Raw genomic sequence first — 24,361 nt, 5'->3', positions numbered from 1 at the left:
AACACGCACCTTACCTTTCTGTCTTTTGCGGAGGAACCCATCTGATAATGAAGCAATATGAAGCTCAGCTTTCTTGCAGAGGTGCTGGCCTCATGGCGACCTCCTGCTATTCTGCAAGTATTTTTCAGGAGACTGTAGAGAGTTATGTGTTTTAAGGAGGCTTCACGAACCGCACAAACGATCAGAGCCTCCCTTTGTAATGGGGCCTGCTCATTATGGTTGTATGTTGAGTGTTGTATGATTTTACGACCATTTTTGTGGTGGTCATGAAGCAAATATGGTGGTTGTTAAATGAACCAATTTTCATCATGGTACAGTTTTGTTGGAATGTTGTAGAATTGTTGCAAAATTTGGTCACGTGACTGCAAAGGACTGTAAATGTGGCTATGTTGCTGAACACCCAAAGTGTTGTCACATGACTACCCTTTTTCAGGTAGGTCATAACTTTGAAAGTCAGTAACAGTCCTAAGTGGAATACTACTTAGAATGCTAATTCAGATGTATCTGTAAAAACATTTAGAGTCTAAGCAGTGCCCTGCTGGATCGGATTCCCAAGCCTGCAATTCAGCAATCTGTTTGTCAAAGTGGCCAACCAGCTCCACAAGGAAGCCAACTAGTTTCCCAACAAATGGTGTTCAAAGGCAGTTTGACTGCCATCAAAGTTTATAATCATTGATTCCCATGGGCTGGGGTGAATTCTTTGGGAACTAAGTATGTAGCTATTGGGCGAACTCATTCTAGGCAGCCTAGAGAGTCCCTCTGGTCTGACTTAAAGAATCATCTCGGAGAAAACTTCTGCAAAATGTTCTGATGCTAAAACAATTTAAGTACCTTACAGCTCCAGATGAGGCTGTAAATTCACAGAATCCTTCAAACTATCAGGTCTTTCTGTTCACCTTGCTCAAATATTTCCATTCTGATTTCCGTGCTCATGTGATTTCCTGTTCTCACATCTGCATTTTGTTGCAGTTACACCTTATATTAATATAGACACAGTTGGCCCAGTCAGAAGAAGACTCTATTGCCACAAATGAGCTTCCTTTTGGTTTTTGCCCTCTTGTTCTTATCAGGTAAGAGATTTACTGCCATTATTTAAATCACCGTTCTTTCAATTCGTAGAATCCGGGAGTCTTTTCCTTGCCACATTTTAACATTTAAAATAAATGACAGCCATGCCCCAAGTGATGTTGAAAAGGAGTACAATAGAAAAATATTAGCTAAGATATTCTTGACTTTTTATCTCCAGTTTCTGAAAAATGGTTGAAGATCTGAAAGTAGTAAAGGCCTTCAAAAGAAAACGGTGATAACTTTACTAGTGAAGTCTCAGTGATGGTACTACTCATGTGCATCATGAAGACCAATAACTTAAGCAACATCCTTCCCTCTTTTACTAAGTTGTTTACTTAATTCTTTAACTAACTTGTTAAGCTGAGTTGTGAATGTACAAATGTCTGAGTTACTCATAAAATAAGAAGGGATAAAAGCACTGAAAAATTCTGACACACATACACACAAACACAAATTTGCCACAATGTCACAAAAATAATTAGCTGTTAGTATTGCTTAATTCACAACTTTAAGAAATAGATCTCATTTTCAAAGCTGTCACTTTGCCTTCTTTAAAATATTTTTTTTATCTCCACAATGAGTCCATTAACAATTAATTAATTATGGATTCTTACAGCTGCTGCTATTGTTCAGCTGCCAGATGTGATCATTATGGAAGGGAATGCAACCACACTGACTTGTTCTCAGGTTCAAACCAAGCATACATTTATGTCCTGGTACAAGCAAGAGAAGAGGAGGGAAGCCCATTCCCAGTTCCAGCTGGTGACTTTTACATCTGAAGGTTCTCCAGGGCAATCTGTCATTGAGGAAGCCTTTAAAAAACGCTTCAAGACATCAGGGATGAAGTCACATGCCTTGCCTCTGTCTCTGGAGAATGCCCAGCTGGAAGACACAGGCATCTACTACTGTGCTTCACAAGAGCACACAGCCAAGCAAATGCTGCAGAAGCCAAGCCAAAACCTCTTCACAGGATGACCCCTCCCCCCCCCACAGATGCTTCCCAATAACTGACACAGGGTGGAAGCCATGAGCTATTCATTATATTATAGAAACAGTACTCACTAAGATGAGCTAGAGCCGGCTTATGATTGCACTGGTGGGTCAGAATTGCATATTGTCTAGGAGTAGAGTCTGTTCAGTGGTGATACCCAATTATACATCTTTCCTTTTAATTAACAGCTGCACTGCGTGATTCTGCAACCAGGCATTTTCAGAGGTATAACCACTTAGAGACAGATTGCCATTGCAACTTGTATTTCTATTCTTTTATCCTTATTTTTTTATTTCTTAATTTAATTTTTTAATTTTTTATTTCAGATAAACATTCAAAAGCAGAGTAGCCAATAGATAGATAGATAGATAGATAGACAGATGGATGGATGGATGGATGAATAAATGGATGGATGGATGTATAGATAGATAAGAGCTTCAGCGGTGTCCTGCTGGATTGTACTCCTGGCCCTCTGACTAAAAGTCTGTTTCTTAAGGTGGCCAACCAGGAAGTACACTAGTCTCCCAGCAGATGGGAGGTAGTTAGACTGTCATCAATGCTAAATGCCATTGATCCCCATGAATTGGGCCAGCCCTTTTACGAAACCAGCGAAGTTGGTAGCCAGCACTATATTCTGAAATTAACTATCCTATTTACAAAAGTAGTTTGTTCATTGACACCAGTCATTCTTTTTCTCACATTCAAAAACCTAAAAGTAGGCATGTCTGTATCCCCAAACACACATTCCCCTCCCCCTTTCCATCAGGAGGAGAAAGAAGAAGGGGGGAGGGAATCAACTGGAGGTATTCTGGGAAGGGATGGAATGAAAAAAGGATTAACAAAAACAGATGAAGGAAGGGTTAGTGTTTGTTTGAGTAGTGATCTGTATGTAGCTGAGAAAAACACTGGAAGAAATGAGTTATCTAGACCCATTTCAGTCAGGTTTCTGGCTACAGTTTTGTACCGACAGAACTTTGGTTGTACTTGTTGATGATCTGTTGTGGAGCTGCAATAGTAATGGTACATCCATACCGTGATCTCTCAATGACTTTCATCACCATTGGCCATGGCATCTTCTTAGCCAGCTCTGCAGGTTGGAGGTTTGGGACCATTTTACAACAGTTCTCTTCCATTCTTGTGGCTGGTTCACATCAGTGGTGACTGGTGGGGAAAGATGTCCTCTCCCCCCCAACCCCCACCATTGTACAGTGCTGCAATGTTCTATTCTCTCTCTCCTCCTTTTCAACATCCATATGAGGTCATGCACTAGTTTAGTGTTTGGTATCCTCAGTAGGTTACCAAGCACACAGAAGTACATGAAAGGGTGATTTGTTCTCTTTACTAAAAAAAAAAAGGCTTGGAAACATATGCACTTGCAGCATAGAGACAAATCACCCCCCAAAGTCCAGCAACTTTGCCTTACAACAGTTCAAAATCAAAATGGCATGCAAGACAGTAGTCAGGTGGAGTCTGAACATCAGAGTTTGTAGCAGAACTTGGTCGAGGTTCAAGATGCATGACTCAAAGTAAAGAGTGTGAGTGAATGGTTGGTTTTTATGGAGAGCTTGTGCTTGCTACTCCATTTTAATAAAAACAGCCTTAGTGTATGACATTTAGAAAGGCGAGATGCCTTCTGTGCAAGCAGCCTCGTAGGGCATCTTTGCTCTACTCTTTGCAACTTACCAAATTCTTGCACTAAGGGAGGAGTCAATTTTGTGCTATCTCCAGAGAGCAATGACCTTTTTCTCTACTGCCCAGACCTAGAAGTTCATCTGATGGGCTCTGGAGCTCCTTTGACTCTGAATCTGAGCCCACGATGATAGCTGATGGCACCAATTATATCTTTTGACTCCAAACTAGCCATGTGAGGCTGTCAAGGTTCTTTCTAACTGAATCCTACCAAGACTGAATGTAGGTATTTGGACCACCTGATTGTATTTCCCCATTCAAGAATAGTGCACAATTTGAAGGTCTTGTTGGATGTATACCTCTTGCTCAATGGGAAGGGAGTAACTTTGACCAGGAAGGCTTTTGTCCATTTCAAAACTGCAGGCACCACTTCCAAAAATCTTGGTAAGAAAACTACAGCATCTTTCCAGGAATCAAGACCAATCCTCCCCCTCCACCAAAAGTGGTTATCCAGTCCATTTAGGAGAAAGGTCTACTGCCTCCCTATTTATTCATATCTTTTTTTTAAGACAGTGTACATTTGATACAGGAGATGCAGATGATCCAAGTTTAAATACTCATATTACCAATTAACTTGTGCTTTAGGCCAAATAATTTCTTCTCACGCTGAGAAGAACAATTTATACGACACTCAACAACCTTTAATGAATGCTGTGGTGGGATGAAGTCAGGAAAGCATCCTATGACTGATGTGTTTTTCAGTTTTGAAAGCTATGGGATTTGGGCATTAACAGGGAAGCAACTACATTTTTGATGAGATTTATATGAGAAACTGAGGTTTTGGAGTTATTGTTATACGGAGATGGGAGGACATGTTTGATTGGAACTCTAGGGCTGAATAAGGATTAACATTTTGAATCAATTTACTGGCAATGAGTATTTTAGAGATTTGAGAGGATATATTTGTATATACTTAGTTGAATCATTTACTTGGCAATATAATTAAATGTGAATTGTTAAACAATTTAGGCCAGATACTTTAGCAGGTGCATGGGCAAACAAGGATGTTTGAGAGATTTTTTTAAAAAAATTATTGCAGTAAACAAATGTTGGACTGACATTTATTATATCTTTTGATGCCACTTTCCTTCCCAAGCGATACTGTTTTGAACCACTTCCTTTGAGAGTTTTCTTTTGGTTTCCTTTCCTTGCAGTAACCTTCCTGTTCTCCTATCTGCATCTGGTTGCACTATGTCAGCCCAACAAGACAGACCTGACTAAGAAACAACAGCATATAAATCAGGACTACTTTTATTGGACCAGGTCTAGTAACAGGATCAAGTTGTTTTCTTGGGGCTGGGCTCAAGCTCCATTTATCTCATATGCTTTGCTAGCAGCTCTTCCTCCTGTTCTTCACTGTCATTCCCTATGCCCTCTACACACTGGGCTCTTGATGAGTGCCCAGGATGTTAGCTAATCTGTACTCTCGAATAAATGTCTGCTTAGCTTTCTCCTTGAGATGATTGTTTCCTGTCTGCCATGTCTAATCTGGTGAGCATAACTAGGAGAGCTAAATATCCTTTGACCTGACGTAGACATTTTTATCAGATTCTTTAACATTTTTTTCCAGTAGAGTGCAATGTGTAACAATAGACACTATATGGATATACAATGATTAAAGTTCATGGGAAATCACACACCTCCAATGCTGTTTCCCGACCTCATTTTTCAAACATTAAAGCAGCAGACATATTACTGTATGTGGACAGGTTTTCTCACTCTATTCCATAGTTAAGGGCAAGGTGATGCAAATGAGAACATGGTATGAAGGAGTAAGATTAATTATATAGCTTTGATTTAAAGCAATTCCTGCTCCAACATAGCTTCCTTCGCGGAATGGTATGGTCGGGTGTTTATGGATTGGATAACTGGGTAATCAAACTGGTATTATCTAGTCTGACTGGATGTTTCTCTCCATCATCCTCTCTAGCAAAGATTGCAAAGAACTTCTGCCACTTGCGCCTAAACAACAATAAGAACAACTAGATGTCAGCAGTCCCAAATATCATCCAGAATTAAATCGGAAGTTCAAGACATAACTTTCATCGAAGTTCCAATTTAATAAGACAGACATGACTTCCGGTCTGGCGTCACGCTGGAACGAGCTGCTGACCGACTCTCTGTTCGGTTCGCCCGGTCTTTCCACGAGCGTGGCCGTAATAGGCAAGGTCCTTCGAGGTGCGAGGACCTTTGGAGAGGGGAAGCTTCGTGCAGTGGAGGGTGAAAGGCGATCTCCCCCCCAAGCAAGAGGCTCCCTCAGAGTGCGTGCAAAAAGAGGTCGGCTTGATTAATGGCCGACCAGAAGGCGTGACTGACAGCCACTAATAAGGAAGGGAGGACAGCCGCAGGGAACATAGTGGATCGAATGACGGTAATCACAGAATCTGACTTAAAAGCCTAATCTAAAAGATAAACAACTTACTGCACTAAATACAAGATACGTGTGTGGCGCATTTATCTGCAGCGGCTATTAAATACCAACAGTAAACTTTTGTGAAAGCTATTGACGTAGTGGACAGAAGAAGACTGGGCTTTGGACTATTTAAATTCACTCAAATTTTAAATTTGAGGATTAACAGAGGACGAGACTAAGAAGAGAAAGGCAGTCAGCTGGATTTGCCTGCCTGGTAAAAAGGAAAGAAGTTTAATCACAAGGGTTTGAGTACGCGGTGTCATATTACAGCCAGAGACAGCAGAAGGAAAACACTACACTGACAACAGGAAGGAATGATGGGTGAGTTCTAAATACTTCTGGCCTCTCCTGCACCCTGTTGTATCACGCTGAAACGTTTCTCTTCCTGACTCTCCCAGATACTATAGAATTAACTGAGCCTATATTTCACAGTCCTGCTCCAGCTTAATTACCCTGTATGTACCCCCGGGCTCTGTATAACTACTCAAACAGCATTCAGAAGGTACTAGACTTACACCTTAAAGGGGAAGAGCTGAATTAAAGCAATGGCAACCAAAACAGTAACTTTAATTAAAGGGAGTAAAAGCAAACCCCCCTATCTACCCCGGTGAGGGAAAAGTCCCCTGAGGGCAGGCAAACGGGAGATAAGGCAGCCCCAACCCTGCAAGACCAGGAAGTAACAATGGACTCCCTACAAGAGACAATATTGAAGATGGGTGAAAGTCTCACCAAAGGCCTGGAGGGAGTAAAGAATGAAATACATGAAGTAGAAACAATATGGGAAGAATTGAGGAACGCATAGGAGTAATACAAACAGCGCTGCTGAAAAATGAGCAGGAAATCCAAAATGTTAAGGGGAGAACGGAAATAGCGGAAAAAAGGATAGACAAGTAGAGGACAATCTGGAATCTATAAACTCAAGCCTGGAGGAGGCCATCCTCCAGCTAGAATTAGAGCGATCAGCATATTATTTAAGACTACAAAACGTGGAGGAAGCAAAAGATGAAAACCTCCGGGAGCTGATTGGAGAAATCCTGGGATTAGTCCTCGGCAGGCCGAAAAAAAGAGGTTATTAATGATCTGGACGAAGCCTATAGAGTCAATACAGGCTTCGCGAGACGCCACCGGCTTCCGAGGGAGATCCATGTGAGAGTGTTGAGAAGACAGCTGAGAGAGGACATTCTAAGTACAATAAGAGGGGACTCTCTAACATACAAAGGTAAAGAAATTCTCATCTTAAAGCAGACCCCACGGAGAGTCAGAGAGAAGAGAAGGAAATACAACTTCCTCTCCACACGTTTAAACAGAGACAGAATCCAGTTCAGATGGCTCCTTCCAGAAGGAATGCTGATAACATGGAGGGAAAAGAAATACCGAATAGACACCTTGGCGAAAGCTCAAGAATTCCAGGAACTTTTACTAGCAGACGATGAGAGATTTAATAAAGAAGGACTTTTAAGACAGGAGGACACTATAATTGAAACTCAACCAGAGGGGCGGGGGGCCAGGAGAGGCCAGAGAACGAGAGAGATATGGCAGAGAAGATTCGAGAGCAAGGTCACCCATCGAGACTCGATCCAAAGGCGCCCTCAAAGTGAATAACGTGGTAAGGGAATTGAAGAATGGGAAACGAATGTACTATCAGCAAATGTAAATGGTCTTAACATAACTTCCAAAAGAAAACGTGTACTGTTGGATCTAGTGAAACAAAAGTTAGATGTAATCTGTCTTCAGGAAACCCACACTTAAAGAAAAATACAATAACCTGTTGGTCTGTCCAAAACTAGGTAAACATTCTGCTCGTCAGCACAACCAGAAAAAGAGGAATTGTAATGTATATAAAAGAATGGTTGAACCCCAAATTAATATATGCAGACAAGACGGTAGGGTATTAATGGTGGAGATAATTAATGGTGGGAAAAAATTTTTACTAGTTGGAATCTATGCCCCAAATCAAAAACAAGAGAGATTTTATATTAATCTATATAAGAGGATAAATGAAATAGAGTGGCAAAATATATGTATTCTAGGGGATTTCAACGCTATAGCAGACGGTAAGATGGACTATAAGAGTACTCACAAGAAAAGCACAAGAAGGAAACTACCGTCTGCCTATGTAAATATGGTGAAGGATCTAGATCTTTATGATGTCTGGCGAGCAATGAATGACAAGATGCAACAGTACAACGTTTATACTCTCATCCACATAATTAATGGTCCCGTATCGACATGGTTTGGTCAAACTCGGAGCTACTCATGGATACTGTAAATATTGAAATACATAACCAACAAGTGGGCCGATCATCACCCAGTCTTATGGCAATGGAAAGGGAAGGCAAGGATAAAAAGCTAGGTGGACATTAAACCAGAACATACTACAAGAGAAACAATTTGTACAACAATAGAAAAGGAATTGGGCTACTTCTTTAAAGAAAACGGTAAAGAGCAGACCTCAATACAAAATGTTTGGGACACGATGAAGGCAGTTGTGAGGGGAATATCCATAGCCTATATAATAAGAAGAAACAAAATACACAGGGAAAAACTTAATACACTGAACAAAGAATTAAGAGAGACGGAACTGCTGACCCAGAAGAGCCAGAAAATAGTAGACACAGGGAACAAGGAGAGTTAATTAACACCAAATAAATTTGATCTCTCAGAGGAAATAGCACAAACATTAAGAGAATGAAGCAGAATTATTTTGAACATGCAAATAAACTGGGAGATGGTTGGCCCACAAAATAAGAAAGGAGAAGGTCAAAGAATTATTAAACAACTGTATGACGAGGAGGGGAATTTGAAACAAGAAAATAGGAGAAAAGAAAAAGATAGTACAGAACTATTATAGGAAACTATATAAACAAGACGAAATTAATGAACAAGACATTAGAAAATACCTTATAAAGCAGAAGCTTCCAGTCTTGTCGGAGGAGATGAGAGAGATGCTCGATAAAGAAATCACACAAGAAGAACTGAAAAAGGCCATTCAAAAACAAAAAAACAATAAAACACCTGGCCGGATGGGCTTCCGTCGGAAATATATAAAAAACTTCAAAATACCATAGAAGACAATTATTAGAACTATGTAATGAGGCATTACAAAATGGTAGGGTCCCAAAATCATGGGGGGAAGCTTACATCACCCTAATACCAAAGGAAGAGGCGGACAGTAGCAAGGTCCAAATTATAGACCCATATCCCTGTTAAATGCAGATTACAAAATCTTTGTATCAATATTGGCGGAAAGACTAAAAATAATATTAAATCAGAGTATACATTCGGATCAAAACGGCTTTCTCCCAAAAAGACATATTAGAAACAATACAAGAATAATAATTGATACCTTGGAATTCTATCAAACAAGATCCGAGAAACAACTCGCATTAATCTTTGTCGACGCTCAGAAAGCCTTTGATAACCTAGATTGGAACTTTCTAACCACTCAACTAAAATGATGAAATTTGGCGATAAATTATTAGGATTATAGAATCTATATATTCACGGCAATCTGCAAATATTATAGTCAATGGGGAACTAACGGAGAGGATACAAATTGGAAAGGGTGTTAGACAAGGGTGCCCGCTCTCCCCACTACTATTTATTACGTCACTAGAGTCCTTTTAAATCGGATAAGATCAAATCAGGAAATTAGGGGCTTGACCATAAAAAGAGAACAATATAAAGTACAGGCCTTCGCGGATGACATGGTCTTTATCGTAGAAGACCCCTTACTTTCAGGACCGAATTTGATGAAGGACATTGAGAACTTTGGGTGTGTGGCCGGTTTAAAAATAAACAAGGAAAAAACAAAAATGATTATAAAAACTTCCCCAAAAACCAGATTGGAGAACTAGAGGAAACAATGGATTAAAGGTAACTAAAAAAATTAAGTATTTAGGGATCTGGCTGTCTGCGAAATGCTCTTCCATAAAAGAAGACAACTATGATAAGTTGTTACAGAATACCCAAAAGGACTTAAAAACCTGGTCAAACTACAACTATCACTGATGGGAAGAGTCGCAGTAATTAAAATGAATGTTCTGCCAAACATCCTCTACCTATTTCAAACGGCACCGGTCAAGCTAGGGGAAAAATTTTATAATGATTTGGACAAAATGATTCGAAACTTTATAGGAATGGTAAAAAGCCCAGAATAAAATATATGCACCTGCAGGATAAAAGAACTCAAGGGGGAATGGGATTACCGGAATGGAAAACATATCACCAAGCAGCAACAACTATGTGGATAAAAGAATGGGTAATGTTAGCTAATAAAAGAATCTTAACAATAGAGGGCCACAACCTGCAATACGGGTGGCATAACTACCTATGGTGCGAGGGAAATAAAATTCACAATTATTTTAGTAGTCACCATTTAAGGGGGTATTGATTAAGGACTGGCTCGAAATTAGAAGGAGATACTACACGCAACTACCTAAATGGATATCTCCGACGGAAGCCCTGATATACCCGAATTTGATAAACTTGGATAAATTGTTACCTACCAACAGTTGCTAGACGACCAAAACAAACTAAACCCCAGGGAAAATTTGGCTGACAAGGGAATAAACATTGATTGGTGGCCATATCTCCAAATTCAAAACAAACACAAATTCGATCTAGCACAACCTGGCTTCCAGAACAAGAACCAGGAATTAGATAAAATTTTAATTGGACCAGATGAGAAATTAATTTCAAAAATATACACTGCTTACTGATTCGAAAAACGGAAGCAGAAAGGGTAAAGAAGTCATGGTAACCTGGGCCCAAAACATTGGCCACACAATAGACCTAGACGACTGGAAAGAGTCTGGGAATGGAACCTAAAATTGACAAAGTCGACGGCCTATAAAGAAAATATATATAAAATGTTCTACCGCTGGCATCTTCCACCGACAAGACTGGCGAAAAATGTCTTCAAAAGTTCGGACATATGCTGGAAATGTAAAACGGTGCTGGGCACGTACTACCATATGTGGTGGACGTGTCCGGTAGCCAAGCATATTGGAAGCAAATACTAGGATGGCTGAATGGAATCCTGTCAATTAACTATGCCTTAAGCCGGAAACTTTCTTATTAGGAATAATAGATCAAAAAATTTGCAAATCTGACCAATACCTCCTAGTCCATATTCTGACAGCGTCAAGGATTGTTTACGCACAGTGCTGGAAGAGTGAAAATGCCCCCACCAACACTATGGTGATGAATAAAATTTTAGAACTAGCAGAAATGAACAGACTGACGATGCGAATTAATGACAAAGAAGACACAGACTTTTACACAGTCTGGGAGAAGCTATACAAATGGCTTGATGAGTCAGTGAAGACCTAGACATAAAAAGAGATAGCTGACTAACCTAATACGATTAAACCAATAACTCAAATGAACAATATACAACAACTGAGAGATAAACGAAAGGAGAAATGTATCAGGGGCGAGAACCCACCGTCGAGCAATTTTGTTACGCTACAATGTTGGGAAAACTTTAAAAGCTGATAGGAAATCTGCTATAATTACCTGCATGAAATTAGCGATCAAACTTCATTTTAGATGAGGCGAGAGGACTTATAATCCTTGCCTCTTCAAGCAAGGAAAGGGAAAGAAAACCAGGTTGTCCTCAGCAGAGGAAAATATGCAAATGTAATAAAGGTTAGAAGGGAGGGAGGGAGGGCAGTAGGGAAGTCAGGATGGAGAGGGAAAGGAGAGGAATAGGAAAGGCAGAAGAAGGGGGAAGGATAAAGAGGAGGAAGAGAAAGAAGAGAAGGGAAGAAGGTGGGAAGAACGAAGGAGAGGAGAAAGAGGAAAAAACTGGGGAAGGAAGGAGGGAGGGAAGAGAAGAGGGTAGTAAAGAGGGAAAGAGGGAGGGAAAGAAAGAGAGAAGGAGAGTTGAAAGGAAGGAGGGAAGGAGGGAGGAAAGGAGGGAGATTAAAAGGAAGGAGGAGGGAAAGAGGCAGGGAAGGAGGAAAGGTATGTGAGAAGGAGGGGGGGACCGAGGGAGAGAAAGGACGGGGAAGGAAAGGAGGAAAGGAGAAAGAAAGGAGGGAAGGCAGGGGAGAAGGAAGTAAGGGGGGGAGGGAAGAAAAGAGGGAGGGAAAGATACCTAACCTTTGATGTTTATAATGATTTGATAGTATGGGAATATCTCGAAATGTAGTTGTATTGTTTGTTACAAGTTATGGATGTTGTATTTCTTTTTACCAATAAAATCTTTAAAAATTAAAAAAAAAAAAAAAGACAGACATGTTGGTACATCTGTGGAAACTCGAATCTAAAAGCTTCCTGGGTTTCCACCCAGTTGAAAGTTCATGATCTTGTCTGCACACCCAAAAGTCCATCACATGGTCCAATCTTGCTCTGCCATGCTGGCATTTCCATCCATCTAGTTCCGGTCAGATGCAGAGGTGCAGAGACAAAGAACAGCCTTGGGCTTATAGAAAGGAATGTTCTATATGACAACAACTGATTCTCCAATTCCACGCCTTACTATTCCCCTTCCCAATTACTACACTAATGAAACAGCATAGTAAAATAATAGAAAGTGTGGCAGGCCAAAGATCCTAAAAGAAATATAACTGCAGGCCTGACACTAGAAGCAGTTCACCTTGTAGTCCAGTTATCTTATTAGGCTTTAGAGCAGTTCAAAGACTCTTTCCATGTCACGTATCCTTTTTACGTTTCTGAGCTGATTATTGTTGTGATATGTGCTCTTCCTTCACTTTCTCTAAAAGGCAGCTCATTAGAATGAGAGGCCAGCCCACTATGTAAGAACTCATTTGATCAAGGTTCCCATAACATTGTAATATATACAAGATTAAGACTTCCTTTGGCCCTAGGAACCAAATCTGGTTTACCAAAGGGAATCTTTCTTGCCAAACACTCCTCGAAAGAGAGCTTTTTATTCAACCCCCATGTGGTCTTTTATATTATTACCAAACATAGATGCCAATGATTTGCCCTTCAGAGAACAATTTCAGCAAAACTTTAAGAATACAGATATGAACAATTGTCAAATGCTTCTTAGCTATTAGACAGGGATTGAAACAGCAATATTTTCCATTAGGATCTGTGAGTTGTAACACTGAAAATTTGACTCCTAGGAATAAATCTTCTTTGCTATCAATGTAGAATCCATTCTGGCAATTTAAGTTAAACTTAGTCCTTATTGGAATACTTGTGTCATAACTTGAACCCCTTTCTTCCTAAAAATCATAAATCATATCTCTGAGGGACTAGAGTTTAGGACTGTCTCCAATCTAGGTTGTTAGGTGTCTGCCTATGTGAAATAAAGGGTAGGTGGCTGCCTGCAAACTCTGGAATGGCTGCTGTATGGCTGCCTGCAAACTCTGGAATGTGGCTATCACCAGCAATTTGCTTGACTCTTTCACTTCCTGGTGCTCAGGAGCATACTCAAGACTGTTTCAAAGTTGTCTTTGATGTGAATACATAACTGACTCAGACTAGGTGATTATTGTTTTATATTTATATTGCGGTTAACAAACACCTTCTGAACTCAGTTGATTGGGACGGTATCATCATCATCATTGAATCTCTTCATAAATACATACTTTTGGAAACATTTTCTTTTGCATTGAAGGCCAATGTTTCTTCCTTCAGTCTAAAATGTTGGTTGGCAACACTGCAGTTCCTGATGGTTGGGTTTGGGAAAGGAGATTACACTAGTTGACATCTCCTCAACCTAAAATCTCCTGGGTATCAAACTACATCCTGGTGACTTCCCAAACCATTCCAGGTCCTTTGTTTAACCACAATACTGGCATGGTTGCCATTGCCTTCTTTTCACTATTGCATGAAAATTTACAGCTCTTGTAGCAGGTTAACATCTAACTTTTCATAACATGTCTAACCATTTAGTTAACTTTGAATGTGATCATTGAAAAGGATTGAAACTCATCTAGTTTAAAGGGCCAAGACCTTTCCTCACCACAAAAGAAGATACCAATCAGCAGGCTTGTCATTGCACAACTTAGTTTTTATTCTTGCAGATGTAATCTTTGTGAAATGTCAGCTACATATGTGAAAAGGGATATTTCCAGACAGGAAGTGCAGATCAGTTGGAACTGAGGGTTTGCTCAATCCAGGAAATGTAGTTGCAAACTTTAGTGTAGACACCAGGTTTGCCTTTCTGAGCACATCCATAGCCCCAAGAGACAATTCCTTGGAGTTCTCCATTGCAAACAACTGGGCCACCAGAGTCTCCCTGGGAAAGAAATGATGAACATGTATTCCACAGGCAGGATAGTGAATGAGGAAAGATAATTTGCATCATATTAGACTCTGCAGGGTGGAGGCAATCTTACAGAAGGTAAAAGAGTATTCCTCTAGTATTCCTCTAAATTAGGTGGAATAATTGCTACTAGGATAGGATGAAAATCGCAGATGTACTATAACTGTCTGGTAAGAGCTTCCTAAAAGAGATAGCATTTCACAAATTCTACCATTCCATGGACTTTGGAAAATCTGATGCATTTGAAGCAATATAAATTATACTGAGCAATTTAGAATTATTCCTTTGTGCTGTGAGATAATATGCCATTATTAGCACAATAGCAGTGCTATTCAAACTTTGTAACTTTAAGATGTGTGGACTTCAATTCTATTCATCTTGGGGAATTCTGGGAATTCAGATCCACACCTTTTAAAGATGCCAAATTGAGAAGCACTGATCTAAAGGAATCTGGTGGAACAGGAAGCTACTATATGCTACAAAGCAATGTAATATCTCCTACACTTGTTGAATTCAGATCTCCTATAACCTTACAAACATACAAACACACACACACACACACACACACACATATTTTAATGTCAAGTGGGAAGAAAGTTTAATTCAGATATGCATCTTCATACAAGGGCAGGAAATACTGAATCTCCAATCTGTCTCTTGAAATGCAGATGTAGTACATTCCATGGAGAAATAATGTAGATCCAAAGTAGAGTTAGCAAAGTAATAAGAATATAATAAGAGCTGTTCGTTTATTCTTATAAAGATCTCCCCAACTGTCCACTTCTCTATTATATTGTCAGGGCCAACACAAGCTAGCTATGAATTTAATTTATATAATGGGATGTTTTTTGAGCACCATCTGAACTATATGATGCAAAATAGAAAAAAAGGAAATTATTTACCTGACAAGAGTCTTTCCCACCTTCCAGGTATCCTGCACAAAACATATTGTTGGTGATAGCTCCTGGATAAGAGCCAATGCACTCACTCTGAGAAAGTACAGGGATATTCAGGCACTGTAGGAGGTCTGGATTATGTTCTGTGGGAAAGATCAAAGAAATTGTGTTCACTTTCAATTATAGACATTAGACATTCCCTGGAAAGTTTCTACAGAGCAATAGTAGAAAAGAAGCTCATTCACAAATCTGTATAAACATATTGTCCTAAGGATGCCAACCATCCTTTGCCTCATTGGAGAAATCTTCCAGTTGATCAAATCCTGGACTTAAGGCAAGTTCTGAGTATCTTATTGGGATACATGGTTTTACATGAGATGATCCAATTTATAATGGAATTTGTTAGGAAATGAAAGCCAAGAATCAATATCTATTACCTTCTCCCATCAATTTTGCTCAAGAAAGTCAACTAAAAATGATCACAGATGACCCTATCTCGGTTAAAGAGCTTGAAGAAAACTCACTGCCACTGCTGAGAATGTTGCCCCAGCCAGAGACTAAACATATTGCTCCGGTGGATGGACAGCTGCTTGGTAGACGGATTGCTGATACATGAGAATTGAGACTGGCTGGTTTGGATAATTTGATGAGCATGATGTCATTGTCAAAAGTTCTGCGGTTGAATTTGGGATGGAGAATGATTTTGATTGGATCAATGTGCTGCTCGGAACCATCATCTTTGGTCAAACTATGTTCCCCAAGTCTCACTTGGATTCGGCTGAATCAAAACAAGAAATAGACATTTTGGTCATATCTATTTTCATCCAACTTATTTTAACATGCTATACGATAAAAGGCAGGCCCACTAATATCATTAGGTCATTAGGTCATTCACAAGGGCATCCTGTTGCCCAGAATGGCTGAATCCTGAAAAAGATGGACACAATTGTATGTTGACTTCCACTATTGGGCAGGCAAGGAACACTATAAATATGTGTGCACACATATCTGCAAATAAAAGCATGTATGTGTATCCTTTGTTTGATTTACTAATACAAGTAAATATATCAGTGCAATGGTGATGTTCCAAATAAAATAAGAACACAAAATTACTTACGATCTATTGCAGTGAGCAGCTGAAACAATCCATTGGTTGTTTATGATGGTGCCACCACATCTATGTATTCCAGAATATAGAGAGACCTGATAGGGGACGGAATGCTTTTGGCAGGTGTAACCGCCCACAATTTTATCTTCATCTTCATCATCGATGGGGAAGGCAACTGGATAATGAAAATATTTAGAGAAGATTTCATAGTGGTGAAACAGGAACCAAATATTCATCACTTTTTATCAGTAGAGATTCATGATATCTTTGGTGAGCTTTGAGGGCCCATTATGAGATCTTTATCTTATTCATATAAGCCACAAGATAGCCAGTCTGCAGTTTTATTTGAGTGGGTGATATATAGATACATTTACATTCACTATACCTCTCTTAACTAATAAAACATCCTAATGTTCACTGTATTCCTGCACCAGTTTGGCAATGTGTTTTTTGTCATCAAACTTCTCATTTTTCAGATTTCATAAACTTTCTTTTCTGCTCAACCTTCTCACTCCTCTTTCATATATTTGCTTTGCAGATTGATACTCATTTATTCTCTCTGTATGTCCCAATCTTTCAACTATTATGTCCCTCCGAATATTCAGTGCCTCACACACTTGCACATTTTCACTTCTTTTAAGAAACATGAACTTCTTGCAAACAGGCCATATATTCATAAAATGCAATAAGGAATAAAAAGTAATGAACCAGACTTTTCTCCAAGCTGGCTATCATCATGAAAAGGGCAATGATTTCCACTCTTCTAGGGTGGGATGCAGTGGGATGATGTTTGTGCTATGTGATGCTTCTGATCCAAAGGCAAAGCCTGCTTTGGAATATGGGAAGTTATGCACACGGCACATCTCCATTTCCTTAGAGATTCTGATTTCTCTCCCCCCCCCACCCCCTCAGGTTGCACAATTGGGTGATCTGGAATCCTAGGAAAAGATGAGTCTGATTTCAGGAGTTACAGGCAGCCCCTTAATATATTCTTTAGCATCTTTTTGCCTTCACGTTCAAAGTACTGCACAGCCCTGAATCAAAGATCCTTTGAACAATTTTCTTCCCTTAAAGAACAATTTGTCTCCTGCAAGAACATGGAATTGATAATGATTTGAGCTTTGAGTTATGGATAATCTTTAAGAATATTTGAGGTGTTGGGTTTAGTTTTAAAGAGCATAGGTTTTATCTGTTGTCATTGCTCCAAAGAAGAATTTGCTTGTTCTCAGCTGTTCCTGTCTACAACACTTTTTTTCACTTGGAGTTATTACTGGGAATAAGTTACACTAGCCTGCACACTGTGAAGAATAGTTTAACGGCTTTGGCTGAAACACAACTTTCCTTGGCTATTTCATCCACAAAGACACCTGGTTCAAAATTCATGATATTTGTCTAATACTATAGTTCTGTGTTTCTGAAATTTGAAAGCTTTTTGATATCTGGTCCTTAAACTCTAGAATTCCCTGGGAAAAAATCTATAGATTAATCTTAGTAGCTTGGAAGTCCCACCTTTGCAAATTCAACCCTGAATTGTTATAAAGAGTTCTCAGGTTCACTAGTTTGCTGTTCAAATTCTACTTGAAAATCTAGAGAGGTCTCTTTCACACACGTCTCTGGTGATTAGAAAAGCCCAACAGAGACTTCATTTCCTTAGAGGCCTGTGAAAAAATCAGGCGGAACAACAGCTGATGACCTTTTTCTATTGGTCCACCATAGAAAGTGTCCTCACATATTGCATTACAGTATGGTATGCTGGTTTAATAGCTGCGGACAGGAAGGCACTACAGAGAGTGATCAATTCAGCACAAGAAACCATTGGTTGCCCACCACTGGATGACACCCCCAGATCTTGCTGCTTTAGCAGAGTAAGGAAGATATTCAGAGATGATTCACATCCTGGTCAGTGTCTCTTTGCACTTCTACCATCAGGCAGAAGACATCAAAGTATAGCCAGCTGAACAAATAAGTTTAAAGATAGTTTCTATCCTTGGGCTGTCAGACTTTTAAATATAACCACAATCACTCCATGCACACACTAGTTTTTTTCTTTTTCTTTCTTTTTTAGTTTCTGCTATAATTTTGCACCAGTGAGGTTAAAACCAATTTCGTGGTATTTTGTACAATGACAATAAAGATTATACTTATACTTTCCAATCACAAAATGAGACTTTTCAGCACTTATTCTGAGAAAATGATTGACTTACCAGCTGCTCCCAAGAATGCTACCAGCCAAATGAACTTCATGTTGCCTTCCTTTGTCAAAGAGGAAGACCAGAGGAGCTGCTGCACATATTTATGTTGTGGGACCAATGTTATCTTTGCTCCAAGGACTCAATCGAAAGCAAAAATACGCAATGGAAAATGCAAACTTCGTTACTTCAGTCAATAACAGGTGGAGAAGAAAGATGGAATTCACATGACGTTCTCCTGTACCTGATCCATCCAACCATTTAATACTGTCATTCTTAGATTAATTCTGTGGATACTAAATTTATCATACTAAAGGTTAAAGATTTTATCATTGGCCTACTTGCAGGTAAGTAAATATTATTTTTACAAAGTGGAAAAATTTTGCGGCAATGTTATCATGATCATTTCAAAGGTTCCTGGGTCTTATTGGATGACATTGCTTAATCGATGGAGACTAGAATGTGAGTGAAAAAGTATATTGAACATAGTCATAAAATTAAGGTTACCAGATTTTCAGATTGGTAAAGAGGGGGGGGGGCTTGATTAAAAATTTTATATGGAAAAATTATGGACTGTGCCAAAATGGATAAATTAACGAAAGAAATACAGCTGGGTGAGCTCTCCGGTGCCCCGCGCTTTCCTTCCTCCTTCCATCACGAACCAGATCACAGACAGTGGTCACATTGAGGAAATGGGGATTTTATAGTATCCTTCCCCTGGAGTGGGGAGGAAATGGGGATTTTGCAGTATCCTTCCCCTGGAGGGGAGAGGAAATGGGGATTTTGCAGTATCCTACCCCTGGAGGGGGGAGGGAATGGGGATTTTGCAGTATCCTACCCCTGGAATGGGGAGGAAATGGGGATTTTGCAGTATCCTTCTGCTGGAGGGGAGAGGAAATGGGGATTTTGCAGTATCCTACCCCTGGAGGGGGGAGGGAATGGGGATTTTGCAGTATCCTACCCCTGGAGTGGGGAGGGAATGGGGATTTTATAGTATCCTTCCCCTGGAGGGGAGAGGAAATGGGGATTTTGCAGTATCCTACCCCTGGAGGGGGGAGGGAATGGGGATTTTGCAGTATCCTACCTCTGGAGTGGGGAGGGAATGGGGATTTTATAGTATCCTTCCCCTGGAGGGGAGAGGAAATGGGGATTTTGCAGTATCCTACCCCTGGAGGGGGGAGGGAATGGGGATTTTGCAGTATCCTACCCCTGGTGGGGGGAGGGAATGGGGATTTTGCAGTATCCTACCCCTGGAGTGGGAGGGAATGGGGATTTTAAGGGTGCGGAGGATGTGCCGGCTCACTGATTCTCCCCAACCATGCGATTTTCCTCCTTTCCAGCTGGGTGGTGGGAGCACCTGGGATCTCCCTAGGTCAAAGCCGAGAGGAAGGGGGGAGATTCCATATGAAGGCATCCCGAGGCTCTACTTTAACCCAGCGGGAAGTTTGGGGGGGGGGTTGCATCTTTTCCCTGGCTTCTCCGTTCCTCCCGCTTCCGCTCCTTCAGCTGGAGACAATTACACCCCCCCCCAAAGAATCCCAGGCACACAAACAAGCAGCTTCCCCACTGTGGGCTTTGTTCTTAACCGACAGCGGGCAAAGGGAATAGAGAGAGGCGGCGGCGAGGCTACCTTTTGTGGGGAGAGCAGGAGCTTGGCCAACCGTGGAAAGGTGCCCCGGGGCTGGGATCCAAGGCGCGCTTAACTAGGCGAGGAACTTGTGCAGACCCGTCGGGGCATGGGAACTGAGGAAAAGAATAGAGAGGGGGGCATGTAAGGTGACCAGACGTCCCGCTTTTGGCGGGACACCCCCGCTTTTTGATGCATTTTCCCACGTCCCGCCCGCTTTTTTAAAAGGCACGCTTTTTTTGACGCTCGCAGCTCCCGCCCATCAGCTGCTGGGCTGGCTCATCGTTCTGTTCTATGCTACCTACAATTTTAAGCCAGCCCAGCCTGCCGCTCACTGATTTGATTGGCTGGACTCCAGCCAATCAGTGAGCTGGCCAACCTGGACTCCTTAGCTGAGGACGCATGCGCGAGTCTCCATTTTATTTTGTCTTTCTTGTTGGGGTTGCAGCTGCGCTTACTGGTGGTGAGTAAAATAAATCATGTTTTGTAAATAATGTACTTATTTTATTCTTATTGTCTTATTTGGTACCGTGGGAATTGGGAGGCGCTGGGCTGGGGGGAGGAGACAGCCCCCTTCTCCCCCTTTGGCTTTGCGGAGTTCACAGCCAGCCCCTGTGCTGCGCTGGCACGGGCGGCAAGTCTGGATGGAACCACGTGGAAGTTCTCTGCGCGACCGGCAGCCGCTTTTTACTCCCGAGTAAAAATAATCAGGAAGATACAATGGCATTGAAAAAAGGGACTGATGACCATTTTTCACACTTAGCGACCGTTGCAGCATCCTCATGGTCACGTGATCAAAATTTTGTTTGGCAACAGATTCGTATTTATGCTGGTTTCAGTGTCCTGGGGTGACCTTTTGACAAAATTTTTTTTTAAAAAAAAAGCCCCCCCCCTCCCGGTCAAGGGCATCCCTCTTTTCCAATCTGAAAATCTGGTCACCTTAGGGGCATGTGGAGATAAAAATCCCAGATGTACTATAACTGTCTGGTAAGAGCTTCCTAAAAGAGATAGCACCTCACAAATTCTACCATTCCATGGACGTCTGGGGAAAATCTGATGCATTGGAAGCAATATAAAATTATACTGAGCAATTAGAATTATTCCTTTGTGCCAGGAAATAATGTGCCATTATTAGCACATTAACAGTGTTATTCAAATTTGGCAACTTTAAGATGTGTGGACTTCAATTCTATTCATGTTGGGGAATTCTGGGAATTCAGGTCCACACATTTTAAAGATGCCAAATTGAGAAGCATTGCTCTAAAGGAATCTGGTGGAACAGGAAGCTGCTGTATGCTACAGGGAAATGTAATATCTCCTACACCATTTGGCTTCAGTTCTCCTATGATCTTACACACAAACGCACACACACACACACCTATTTTAATGTCAAGTGGGGAGAAAGTCTAAATTTAGACATGCGTCTTCATACAAGGGCAGGAAATTCTGAATCTCCAATCTGTCTCTTGAACTGCAGATCTAGTACATTCCCATGGAGAAATAATGCAGATCCAAAGTAAAGTTAGCAAAGTAATAAGACTATAATAAGAGCTGTTCGTTTATTCTTATAAAGATCTCTCCCAACTGTCCACTTCTCTATTATATTGTCAAGGCCAACACAAGCTAGCTATGAATTTAATTTATATAATGGGATGTGTTTTGAGCACCATCTGAACTATATGATGCAAAATAGAGAAAAAGGAAATTATATACATGACAAGTGTTTTTTCCACCTTCCAGGTATCCAGCACAAAACATACGTATTGTTGGTGATTTTCCATGGATGAGCCCCAACGCACTCAGCCTGAGAAAGTACAGGCACTGTAGGAGATCTGGATAATGTTCTGTGGGAAAGATCAAAGAAATTGTGTTTACTTTCGAACATAGACATTAGACATTCCCTGGAAAGTTTCTACAGAGCAAATAGAAAAGAAGCTCATCCACAAATTTCTATAAAATTATTGCCCTAAGGATGCCAACCATCCTTTGCTTCATTGGAGAAATCTACCAGTTGATCATATCTTGGACTTAAGGCAAGTTCTGAGTACCTTATTGGGATACATGGTTTTACATGAAATGATCCAATTTATTATGGAATTTATTAGTAAATGAAAGCCAAGGATTAATATGTATGACCCTGTTTTGCTCAATAAACTCAACTGAAAATGATCACAGATGATCCTATCTCGGTTAAAAAACTTGAAGAAGACTCACCGCCACTGCTGAGAATGTTGCCCCAGCCAGAGACTAAACATATTTTTCTGGTGGATGGACAGCTGCTTGGTAGACAGATTGCTGAAACACGGGAATTGAGACTGGCTGGCTTGGATAATTTGATGAACATGATGTCATTGTCCAAAGTTCTGTGGTTGTATTTAGGATGGGGAATGATTTTGACTGGATCAATGTGCTGCTTGGAACCATCATCTGTGGACAAACTGTATTCCCCAAGTCTCACTTGAAATTGGCTGAACCAAAACAAGAAACAGAGATTTTGGTCATATCTATTTTCATCCAACTTATTTTAATATGCTGCAAGATAAAAACCAGGCCCACTAATATTGTCATTCACAAGGGCATCCCGTTGTCCAGAATGGCTGAATCCTGAAAAAGATGGACACAATTGTATGTTGACTTCCACTATTAGGCAAGCAACGAACACTTCTACAAATATGTGTGCACACTTATCTGCATATAAAAGCAAGTATGTGTATCCTTTATTCAATTTTCTAATACAAATAAATATATCATTACTTACAATATACTGTAGTAAGCAGCTGAAAGAATCCATCGGTTGTTTATGATGGAGCCACTACATCTATATCTTCCAGAATTCAGAGAAACATGATCGGAGACGGAATGCTTTTGCAGGTGTAACCACCCAAAATTTTATCATCGTCTTCATCATCGATGGGGACGGCAACTGGATAACGAAAATATTTAGAGAAGATTTCATAGTGGCGAAACAGGAACCAAATATTAATTTGCTTTACTGATTGATCCTCATTTATTCTCTGTATGTCCCAAGCAATCAGTCAACTGTTATGTGTTTCCCAATGCACAGTATCAATAGTTCACATACTTCCACATTTTCACTTCTTTTAAGAAACATGAACTTCTAAAAACTGGAATACTTAGAGCACATAACAATAAAATATGATGAAGAAATTGAGGATGTCTATCAAATGCAAAATGGGGTGGTTGAAACTCAAAAAATCAAAGTGGAAAATGAATATAAAGAGATTAAACCTGCTGATATTTATGGTGATTGGTTTGTCTCTGAAAATGGAAAGAATGGAATACTGAAAGAGGAATTAAATGGAGAGGAAATCTATTCCAGAGGGCAAGATACAGAAGAAGAAAAAACTAAAGAATCTATGGATTTAAAGAGAAATTCTATTAGCAAAAGCATTGATAACTGCTGACAATCAAAGATAAGCTGAATAAGGAAACAGAAAGAGGGCATCAGGATTATATGAGAGATCTTATAAGCAAGGAGTTGCTAAGAGAAATCTGTACAAAGCTGACCAAGAAGATGATTAGAGGACTGGCACCACAAATGGCAGAAGATATGAGACTGTTTTGCTATTGGAAAGATACAGGTTGATAGATGGAAGAATATAATTTAAAACTAATTAAACTTAGTGAAATTTATTGATAATAGATATAGCTTAAATAAATAACTGATAATGTATACAATGTGTAGTGTTATGATGAGTATAATTGTATATGAATATTGAATGGCACCCATGTAAGGAAGATTAGCAATCCCTTTGGATGATACATAAATAATAACAACAACAACAACAACAACAACAACAAGTAAGTTAGATACAATTAAAGTTTTGATTATTAGGGGGGAAATGTTATGATGATACAGGATATAGTCAAATAAAGGAGGGATAAGAATAACAACGTATATATAGATATGGGTATAACATAAGGAAACTGGATGTAAACTCTAAACAGTGATTTGGAAAGGAGGATTAGAAAACTTTGTTATTAAATATTATGGATGTTTAGCTAGAATAGGACATAAGGATTTAGTGTTAGTGGAGGATTTTAGAAATAGTAATTGAAAGGCCAGTATGTGGTTATGTATTAAATTTTGGTATATTTTATGATGAAGGAC

At 40.0% G+C, this 24,361-nt stretch overlaps 2 protein-coding genes and 1 gene segment (V, D, J or C); 1 reads left to right on the top strand and 2 right to left on the bottom strand.

Moving 5' to 3' along the window:
- Positions 1-628: 628 nt before the first annotated feature.
- LOC116505612 lies at positions 629-2,308 on the top strand. The segment is given in 2 exon segments: positions 629-1,070; positions 1,685-2,308. Coding segments are annotated over 2 exon segments (399 nt in total).
- An 11,827-nt stretch (positions 2,309-14,135) lies between these two features.
- On the bottom strand, positions 14,136-18,728 carry LOC116505606 (cationic trypsin-3-like). Its single transcript, XM_032212941.1, has 5 exons — positions 18,618-18,728; positions 16,423-16,588; positions 15,830-16,083; positions 15,312-15,448; positions 14,136-14,382 (listed from the first exon to the last, which is right to left on the bottom strand). Exons 1-5 carry the CDS (start codon positions 18,655-18,657, stop codon positions 14,233-14,235), a joined length of 747 nt encoding a protein of 248 aa, XP_032068832.1. The 5' UTR covers positions 18,658-18,728; the 3' UTR covers positions 14,136-14,232.
- A 3,136-nt stretch (positions 18,729-21,864) lies between these two features.
- On the bottom strand, positions 21,865-24,147 carry LOC116505751 (cationic trypsin-like; the record flags this gene model as incomplete). Its single annotated transcript, XM_032213122.1, is given in 7 exon segments — positions 21,865-21,990; positions 21,992-22,044; positions 22,047-22,073; positions 22,444-22,697; positions 22,988-23,093; positions 23,096-23,152; positions 24,108-24,147. Coding segments are annotated over 7 exon segments (663 nt in total), but the record flags the coding sequence as incomplete, so codon positions are not given.
- Positions 24,148-24,361: the final 214 nt, after the last annotated feature.

Source organism: Thamnophis elegans, chromosome 3 (assembly GCF_009769535.1).
Source record: "Thamnophis elegans isolate rThaEle1 chromosome 3, rThaEle1.pri, whole genome shotgun sequence".
NCBI lineage: Eukaryota > Metazoa > Chordata > Lepidosauria > Squamata > Colubridae > Thamnophis > Thamnophis elegans.
Note: the sequence above shows the minus strand (reverse complement) of the source record. Positions and strands in the feature narration are given on the sequence as shown.